This window comes from Anneissia japonica, unplaced genomic scaffold (assembly GCF_011630105.1).
Source record: "Anneissia japonica isolate Jap-2015-1 unplaced genomic scaffold, ASM1163010v1 scaffold573_len2283161_cov171, whole genome shotgun sequence".
Taxonomy (NCBI): Eukaryota; Metazoa; Echinodermata; class Crinoidea; order Comatulida; family Comatulidae; genus Anneissia; species Anneissia japonica.
This window is the reverse complement of record NW_022719802.1, coordinates 387471-398382: the sequence shown is the minus strand read 5'-3', so window position 1 is coordinate 398382 and position 10912 is coordinate 387471. Positions and strand designations below refer to the sequence as shown.

Sequence of the window (10912 nt, the reverse complement as noted above, 5' to 3'; positions counted from 1 at the left end):
TATATATTGTGGGAAAAAAACGGCTGGATCTCGGTAGATCTCGGTACGTAAACAACCAGAAATAGAGCCAGAGCTTTTGGACAACACTAGTCCTTCCTCAGTGGAGTGTGTGAGGGTAGAAAAGGTCAGATAGTATAAAGTGAGAATTTCATGCAAGCGTGATTAGAAACAATAGGCAAGGTGAGATGAGAATAAACAAAATTGCAGGCAGTATCATCTTACTATTAGGTAATTTTGTCGCCATTTTTTATTTGTCGGCCATCTTGGATATGAAGTCAACTTTTGGGTTGCCTTAAAGTTAACTTCAAATGTACATGTTTCAGGAAAAAAACAGGGAAAAATTATAGCAGAATTTACCGAATTAAGTTAATTCTGGCGGCCATTTTGGATTTTGGCGGCCATCTTGGATTTAAGACCAAATTCTGTGTGGCCCTCGATTCACCGTGAAAGGTTTATGTCCCAGATGACAAATCCCCTGAAAAAACATCGACATTTGGAACCAATAAATAAGCTGCAAATCTGGAATTGTATTTTTTGCAGCCATTTTGAATTTTGGTGGCCATTTTAGATTGAGGCCAATTTCTGGGTGGCCCTCGATTGATCTTGAATGGTTTATGTACCAGGTGACAAATCAACTAAAAAGACATTGACATAACGGAATAATATGCTACATTTCTCTAATAATTGTGATTTTCGGTTTTCCATTTTGGATTTTGGCGACCATCTTGGATTTGAATTCTTGGTGGCCCTTGATTGATTTTGAAAGGCTTAGGTCTGAGGTGACAATTCCACTTAAAAAAGTTGACAACACCGAATAAATATGCTGTATATCTCTAATAATTTTAATTTTGGCGGCCATTTTGAATTTTGGAGGCCATCTTGGATTTGGGGTAAAATCTGGGTGGCCCCAAGTTTATTTCAAATAGTATGGGGTCAGGATGATAAAACCGCCGAGAAAACCTTGACCGGAAAGAATGGCAGTTTATCCTTATATGGGCCCTGTATAAATGCGCAACTTGGTTCTTTAGCTGCTCTATTATAGCAGTTAATTAGGGTCTTTGAATATTGTAAGGATTTAAGTGCTTAGGAAAATATTTATATTTGCGGTTGACATGTTATAACATTTGAGGTAAAAATTGGAAATTTTTACATTTGTAGGTGAAATGTTACTACATTTGTGGTTAAACAGATTTTTACATTTGTGGGAGATTTTTTTTACATTTGTGGTTATTTTTACATTTGTGGTTGACATGTTATGACATTTGCGGTTATTTTGACATTTGCGGGTTGAATGTTTTGACATTTGTGGTTATTTTTACATTTGTGGTAGATTTTTACATTTGTGGGCTCTACAGGCTGCTCCCACTGAATATGCAAGGCTTTTTTTTATTTTTAAAATTTGGGTTGTAGAGGCGGAGTCCAGTATCGTGAAACAGTCCTCATTGGCTGATTGTTTGCAATGACGTGAACTTTTCAGATGCTTTAATATATGCGAGTTCCCATCCAGTGTTAGGTGCTCACGCATGCTTGTATAGAAATGTCGGCTTGTTTCGCCATAATAACAAGCATTACAACCTGCACATACAAATTTGTAAACGACACGCGAACGGAGACCAACTGGGATGGGATCTTTAGCTGAAAACAAACTTTTAATTTTAAATGAGGAAAATACAATTTTTAAATATAAGTCATAACAGAATTCATTCGATAAGGCACGGATTTTCTTACTAAGGACTTTGGAAAATGTGCCGACATAAGGTAATTTGAAATAAAAAGTGATTGGTGTATTTTCTTTAGTATTATCCAGTGTACTTTTGCATTTACATTGAACTGAATTAACATAACGAAAAATTATTTGATCAATGAGGTATGAAGGAAAACAATTTCTCTTAAGGATGGTAGTTAATGCCTTGGTATCATAATGAAAGCCCCTCCAACTATTATTGATTTTAAAAGCCCTATCAACTAACGTGCGAATAAGACCGGTTTTGTAACTGAACGAACAAAAACTGAAAAAATAAAGAAGAGGATGCTCTTTTATTTTTTGATTACCTCAACTCAGGCCATCCCAACATTAAATTCGAAACATGTCTTATTGGGGCCGTTAAGGCCATAACTTATTGGATTAAATACAGGCTTTGCCCATGATGAAGATACGATCTGTTGTGTTGTTTTTGAAAATTATTAGCTGTCTGCTGTTCGATCGTTCTTTTGGCAATAATAATAATAATATTAATAATAGTAATAATAATAATGATAATGATGTAATAATAATTCTCCAGTGTTCAAAACGTTTGTAAAATAGTTTGCTTTTAATTTTATATTGCTTTTCCCAGATTGGACTGCAACAGACTACAGACAAGAAATCAAAGATAGTAACATTGTTCTACCACTAGCCTTACAATACCTAACCCCACAGGTTGTATCTATCATCGGCCTGGGAGCCATTTGTGCTGCTGTAATGTCGTCAGCAGATTCAACTATTCTCTCTGCAAGTTGCATGTTCGCTCGAAATATATACAAAGGTCTGATAAGACATAATGTAGGTTGGTTTTTTTTTTTATTAATAAATTATGGATTTTTTCTTAGTTTTGTGTTCTGTTACACATATATCACAAAGTAATATTCAATTCCATGCTTGTACAATAGTCATGGAGCAAAAGCCTATTTACTTTACAACCAACCAGATGTTTAGTTGGTATGTTTGGAAATATTGTAATTTTTGTGCTGAAAGAAGTAATACTAAATGAAATACCAAATGAACAGTAAGTATTCTCTCCTAGAATTTCACCAAGTATGATCCAGTCGTTGAAAAAAAGAAAGACTGAAATTATTTTCTTCCCGAGAAATTGCCTTATACTGGATTAAAATGGAACCTTTCTTCAACACTATCACAACCTATTAAGGAAATCATGTGCTACCCTGAACGGCCTGCTGCCGTATTGGAAAATGCAGACCACTCTATAGAGGCCTAGGTTTGTACACGTTTTCTCCAAAATGAAATCAGGAGATCCAACAGCCCGATGCCTCAACTATCATAAAAGAAAAACAGCCAGAAAGAATTTTCGTTTTGTTTGGTTTCATCACCATAAAAATCAATGTAATTTTACAATGACTGCTCCCTAGTTATACGCAATTGAAATATAATTAATTGTAAGTAGCATTAATTTGATAAAAACAATTGGTTAGCTTTCATATTATGCGATCAATACGTCTGTGTTTGGCCATTGTCTCTTTGAAGTATACAACAAATATTGATATCCAGTTCCATTTAAACGACATGTGAGAGTAAAAAATCGTCTGTAAAATTCATTATTTCCCTCAATTAAGCTGAAATATGAAATTACGTGCACATCGTGAGCTGAAGACTTTGATGATCAATGTTGTTACAGTCTTACAGACCGGTAGGTTTGAATCCCTGACGTTGTCTGACGTAATTATAATATAGATTAATTTATAGTTTTATTTATATATAGAATTTTAAAATCAAGTAAAAGATCTTTAGGTAATTTTATTTTTGGAATAAAATATTTAAGACATTGCCATTATAAGTCAATCGCAACGTCAACATTTTTATAGTCACGTAATTTTCATATTCATACATATACAACAAACCTCTTTACTTATATTGACAACCTGCGAATACATCATATGCAGTCGGTAACTGGATCATATGCAGTAGACTACCTGTATACCCAGAGACCATATGCAAAGCGAGTTTAAGCAATTGGACCGTGAAATAGAATTTAAAATATATATAGGCCTATATTGTGCGTGAATTGTGTGATTTTTTGGTAAATTATTCACACCTGACCAAAAACAGAAAAGACATTTTCTGAAGGTCCTCCAGCCACGGCACCAACTAATGATGATATACCTAATGACACTTGTCCAGATGCTGAAGGCAATGACAGCACCAGCATAAACTAATATAGAATGAGTGGGTTGTTATGGTTCTTTTTCAGATGTTGAAGTTCAGGATGATAAAAATTTTCTGTAGTGACGGAATAACCCGCGGAATAATAACGATCTGTACTGATTCATAATGAACATGTTTCGTTATTTTTAATTGTTATTGTACCGAAAATGTATTCAAGTAACATATGAAAACAACTCAAAATATATTTCGTAATCTATCCCATATAACATTTTGATGTTTACTTCGGAGATAAAGGGTGGTAAAACCGTTTTGATGACTTAAGTTGATATTTAAGAGATTGAAATGTGTCTGTAAACTATAACATTGTCATTTCTGAGCATTTAACATATCCTTAAAATGTTCCCACCTCAGCCCTAATTATGTTCTGAATCGATCTTTAGAATGAATGAATCACAAACGAATGAAGTGAACACGATATATGCCTAATTATAATTATGAATTTAATGATTTTATTTTTTCATAGGCAACCGAGAAAGAGATCGTATGGATGATGAGATTTTCAATTATCATCTTTGGATCCATTGCCACCATACTAGCAATTACCATAAACTCAATATACGGTCTCTATTATCTATGTTCTGACTTTGTATACGTTATCCTATTTCCCCAACTCGTCTCCGTTTTTTACATTGACTTCACAAACACCTATGGCTCATTTTTTGCTTATACCATCGGCCTGATATTACGACTTGGCGGCGGTGAACCACTGTTGAATCTCAAACCGTTCATAGAGTATCCATATTTCGACGACGGTGAACAGCTATTTCCGTTCCGTACATTCTCCATGCTCATCTCATTCACGACACTGCTTCTAGTTTCTCGCCTGTTTCAATATCTATTTATTAGGAAAATTCTGGATAAAAAATGGGATGTTTTCAAGTGTGTGGTAAACATACAACACACGGAAGAGGAACAACTGAAAATGAAATGTAAACGTGTTGCTGCAGTGTAGATGGTAATAATTTAAATATATCTGATATTAAATCTTAATATCATATATTCTTATTATCTTTTTTTTTATGTGTATATTTATATATTCAGCATTACCGCAAAACAGCTTACGGTTTTTGCATCATTGTTTATTAGAAGTATATCTTCGAAAATAATATTCGTAGAAAACACTAGTGCCAAGCGTACGTGAAGACAGGCATCGAGCATCTCCATAAATATTACTATACTGTGAGGTGCTAAATAAATCGTCGTTGTTGCTATAATAATAATAATGATGATGATAATAATAATAATAATTATTATTATTATTATTATTATTATTATTATTATTGTTGTTGTTGTTGTTGTTGTTGTTGTTGTTGTTGTTGTTGTTATGCTGCAGATTACATGTGTTTTGTTGCTTCATTTTCTTCACTTAATTCAACGGGTTCCAAATGTTCTCAATTTATTTATTTTTTCACTTCATAATATAGAGCCTTTTTAATTTATATAGACATACACGTTTGTAGTTGGTGGTCTTCACATACGTACAGTTGTTTATTCTTTGTTCTGTTCAGTTTCTGTTTAATTTCAATTTCAATGTTTTATTTATTGTTGAGAAGGGTTTTCGAGGGGCGTTTATTTTATTGGTGTAAAATTGGTAAATATATACTCATATAAACGTCCCTTAATTTCACTTTAAATATGGAGTTACAACACATAGTTGCCGTCAAAGTATTTTAATGCGTGATTTTAACGACATATTGATCCCAACAAGGTTAGAAAAAGTGCAATTCTACTTGAGTAGAACATTAATAGAATAAGTATAGATTATGTTGCGTCCATTATATTTGTTAACGTAATTTCCAGGGTGGAAGCATTTATTCAAAGAAAAAATAAACGCCTTGCCTTTTATCGGAGGACTTTATACAAAAATGAGGCTCAGAGCGGCGTGTATATTCGAAGGTGCGTTCATTCGAACAAATGCGGTACACCAAAACAATGAAATTAGATTAAAACAAGTGAAATTGAAACATTGGCTATCATTTTAGTCATTACATTACAATAGAATATTAATAGACGTTTTATGACAACTTTAAATGAATAATATGATATTAGTTGTTCAAGTCAGACTGCTTTGTAAATGCACCATTATTTTTATTACCTGATTGTCAGATTATTTAACTTAGTATCATTTTACTTTACATTATTAATTTACTTTGAATTATTACAAAAAATAAATGTATTGGTATATTATAAAAATAAAGAGAAAAAGGCCTACCTTATTGTTTTTACTTGAGCATTAATTTATGGTGTGAGTCACTTATTAGAGAAGCTCTATAAAAATAATATAAAAACTTGAATGACAGATGGACATTTTATTTCAGTTAAGCATCAGAAACTTTATTCGAAATCCCTGCGTCTTCCCAAAAGTATTAGTGAATCTAAATAATTCCGAAATAAACTTAATTTCTTAATCACAATGGTAAAAAAAGATTACCATGAAAATATAAAGGTATATAGAAAATAATCAATTAAGAAAAAAGTGATACAAAGCAATGTGATAAGTCTTTGATAAATTGCAAAGGAACCTTACAGCGGCGTTGCTAGGTGAGAATGGGACCCCAGTGCAGGATTAATTGCCGGTCATTTGATGTGACGCGTCAGCCGAGGGGTGAGGGGGTGTATTAGGAGCCGTAAATTTGTTTTGCTGCGTGGTGGGGTTTTCTTGAAAGATCGGACGTTTCAAATTTTCAAGAGCCATGTTGAATCTAAAGAATGAAAATTTTACTAGGTATACTGATTCACATTTTCAGAAAATTCAACTTAAGAAGTGCATCTTTTTACCCCTACCCATTAATAGCCTATGCTAGTAATAAATATTACTGAAAATACTCGTAACTATTTCAAGCTGGGCATATGATGCCTCAGCAGCTGTTTTAAACCCCTGGTATTCAAATATTTTTGAAATGAAGCAATCTACTTGACGCTAAACTGCATTTCTGTTTTAAAACTTACCAAAAAAGTAAAGGATCAACATATAGAAAAAAGAACCTATCAACTTAAAATGGAGAACTTTTTATTGATATATAAATTAACATTCAGTCAATTGATAGCACCCGTAGTTGCTCGACGAGCAGGGGATCCAGTGGAGAACTCAGACTTTAGAATTTTGAAATGCACTGATAATCGAATGTTGGGTCTCACAAACTATTTATTCACCACTTGCTTTTGATGAACACCAACTGCATTTTCACATAAAAAGAGCTATCAGATAACTTTAATTGACATAACAAGCATGGAGTATAAAAATACTTTATTTTATATGATGTCCAGCGACTCTACAAAATATTTTGACGCCCTAAATTGGGTCGCAACCCATAGATTAAACAAAAACATTTAACTGTTAAAAGTCCTTGGTTTGACTACCAAGGCATTAGGTGTTTTATTCAAGAACTGGGTACTAATGCGAAGAGCACAGAGGCTTTGTTGGCATAATGCGCTTTAAAATACAAATTTTCAATTTTAGTACCAACTTGCATGTGTCAGACACGGACTCTTACTGCCACTAAAATACGAGACTATCAAATATATTTGATAAACAAACAGGCTTTCAGTACTAAATTTTCTATTGTAAATAAACGTCCGATTATCCAACAAATCTTGGCGACGCTATTTTGAGTGGCGACCCATAATTTAAATACCAGGTTTCTAAGCTAATTAGGAAAATTGGTGACAGGTAAAATTAAACAATGCAGTAGCGAATGGAATTCGAAATAAAGGGCCCATGGAAAAACTTTGACAGATGAAGATATAAGAAAATTTGTGATCATATCACCTCTAGGTGGCCAGAAATTGCACTCTCAGACTTATATTTGAATATAGTTTTCTTTTTTCCCCAATTATTTTTATAATTTTAAAAAATGTAGGAGGCCTGGGCCGGCTGCTACCCCCTTGAATTCGCCACTGTATTGACATGAACAAATAATCAATACTCCTCCAAAAACCTAATAATATTGAGGAGACCACTGGGTTTTTTTTGTTTTTTTTTTTTTGTTTTTTTTTTTTTTTTGTTTTTTTTTTTAGGTATTAAGATGGAAATTATTTTGAATTATTATTTTTTGGCATATCTATGAATGGACCCTCAATAGCTTTGGGACCCAGTGATTTGCACTGGCAGCACTGCCCATTCCTACGCTACTGAAACCTTGGCAAATGACCAAAATGCAATTGCAAACCATTTTAATAATTTTTTCGTTGATATTGGACCTACCCTTTCTAACAACATTTTATTTGAAATCTTAACTTCCTCACCCATTCTTTAATTCTTTTTCCTTAAACCAGTGTCCACAGATGAGATCATTGTAAAGCACCAGGTATTGATGATATTTACACCTCATACTTCACTTGGCCTTTATCAAAATATGATATTAACAGCAGTGTGTTCCAATCAAATCCATATTCCCTTCCACAAAACAATATTTTTTCAACATAATATTCAGTTCACTGGTCCTAAACTTTGGAATAATTTACTCGATTTAATCAAAAATTCCCTAACAAAAAAAAGTTTATATAGTATTAGAGTGTTACGTCACGATAACACGTGCTACTACTCCGTTGCTATCAGCGACACAAAATGCGTTCAACCGACGTCATTTTCTTTACTGACAAGTCATTGATCCCAATTTCAAACGTAATTATTAAGTTGTATCTTAGTTTTTCTTTGTAAGTGTTTAATTGATGATTAAATGTGTGTTCGATAACTAATATAGTGCGAGTTTTTTGTGTTTTTATTAAATTTCGATGGTAAATTATAAGGTTTTAAAATGCATATTCCAGATTCCTATTCCAGGCCTAGTCACTCGTTTAGACCTAGCCTAGGCTAGACCTCGGCTAGGCTTATGCCTACTATGTTACTTAAAATATACAATTTTAATTGATAAGATTAATTTTACATGGATATAGTAACTCATAACATCTACAGCCTATATTCTAAACTATTAAAATTATGAAGTCATTCAGGCGTAATGAACGGTAACCAACGTCCAGAGGGCGCCACCTGGTGTTGTGACGACACGACTGTGTACTCTATAGACTGTGGAAACACCTACTGTCAAATTACGTTTAATTAATTGGTTATGTGTATCTACACCCGAATCATCTAACTTGGACTTACCACACACGCTTTCTTTACAGCCTTTTTGGTGCGTTCAATTTGTATTTGTTCGTTGTTTCTTTTTTCTTTGTTATTTGTTACCTTGTCTTCCTGTGTCTTGTATTGTGTCATATTATTATTTTTTTCTTTCATTTTTTAGCTGCCCTTCACAAACATGACTTTTTTGAGATTTACTCGTCCTATGTTATACTTGTATGCTACTTTCATTTGCATTTGAAAAGTAAGAGAAATAAATGTCACAATTGAATTGAAAAAATAATCATAGATTTTACCTGTTTTACTGACAACAACATAGGCCTACCAATCTTTCATGAAATCATAGATCTTACCTGTTTAGCTGGCGATGATATACCAATCATGACTGATAGTAAAGACGATGAAACCTTAATTCTTACATGTTTTGCTGCTGACGACGACTTACCAATCTTGGGTGTTAATGACGATGATGAAGTCCCTAACATAAATGCAGCCAGTTTCTCCGAGAGAGTTTTATTCAATGAAACTAAAATTATTTACAATAACCATTTTGTCAAAGCAGATTGTAGCATTTACTTGTCAGTCAGCACAGAAACCATTTACGAAAATTTTAGGGGCAGAAAATTAACTTTAATATTAATTATTTATTAATTTATTTAATAAGATTCGTAATGTAATTAAAATTTAATTTAATTTTTTATGTATTATATTTTTACTTGTGTAATTATGTATACTTTTTTTGTCTTTACTGTGATCCTCCCAAATTTACTTCTCATTCATACATCAATATTACATTTACATGTCAAAACATTTCATATGACAAATATAATAGTCATTATTGACATCGTAATTATCAAAGAATGTTAATATTCCTTGAATATGCAATACGTTGATTTGTTTTATTTTTTTTTAACAACAGTATATGTAGTACAATAATCATAGGCATACACGTTTTCCGTTTAATTTAATCATGATTTGTATATTTTCTGTTTTCATGAATATCATATAATCATTTTTATTTACTTGCGTAAACATAAATGTACATTTTTCTTCTCATTCTTCTTCATCTGTTGTAGGGTTCCACTATATATTCCTATGACATCATCATTGTTATTATATGTATAGTGTTCCGTAACAGATCTGGTCATTATCAATAATTATATAATATAATTGTACGGTGCATAACACCAATTATTAATCTTATCATACCTTTCTTTTTTTTTAAATATAATTATTTTTGTTATTATATAAAACAATATACAAATAAAGTATAATTCCTGTACCAACATACAATAGATTTCGATAATATTATCGAAACAATCCAACTTGCATATCATATTTTCACATATAATGACGCATATATTCGCTTCTCCATCTTAATTTAAATGCCATTACAGTAGCTTTCTTCTTCTTTTTTTTTTTTTTTTGTAAGTATTTTTTTTCATAATATAAAGTACTGGTAAACAAATAAGTATATTTACTATATGAAAATACAAGTGATTTTGATAACATAATACAATTCAACTTGCATGTCATTTTTCTTTTTCTCTTTTTCACTTATATAATAACACATTACATTCGTGTCTCCATCGCAATTCTGCAAATACCATTCTTCGCAAAGGTACGATTCGTTTTTCTTTTTTTAGGTTTAGGGTTTTCAAAAATTTTCTTTGTATGAAATGTAAAGGTACATATAGTAATTATGTAATTAAACCATGCATTTTTTGTGCCTAAAAATGTTTTTACAAGAAAGTTGTACAAAATTTAAAAACTTTTATGATAATTATGTAAACTTCATTTATTTTTTATTATGTGCGGTAATGAGTGCTTGTAAAATAAATATTCTTGAAAAAATTGAATTTTACGTTCTCATTTAAATTGTGTTTTTT

At 32.1% G+C, this 10912-nt stretch overlaps 1 protein-coding gene across 6 annotated transcripts in view; it reads left to right on the top strand.

Moving 5' to 3' along the window:
* The window catches only part of LOC117111041 (high-affinity choline transporter 1-like), a 35444-nt gene extending 29301 nt beyond the window's left edge, over positions 1 to 6143 (top strand). For 4 of the 6 annotated variants that reach the window (XM_033253920.1, XM_033253918.1, XM_033253919.1 and 1 more), the window contains 2 exons: positions 2337 to 2542; positions 4404 to 6143. In XM_033253920.1, the coding sequence (XP_033109811.1) occupies positions 2337 to 2542; positions 4404 to 4892 (695 nt within the window). In that variant the 3' untranslated portion in view covers positions 4893 to 6143. Of the gene's footprint in view, positions 1 to 2336; positions 2547 to 2783; positions 4371 to 4403 lie in introns of those variants that run through there. The other 2 variants (XM_033253922.1, XM_033253923.1) reach the window with 2 other exon arrangements.
* The last annotated feature ends 4769 nt before the right edge of the window (positions 6144 to 10912 follow it).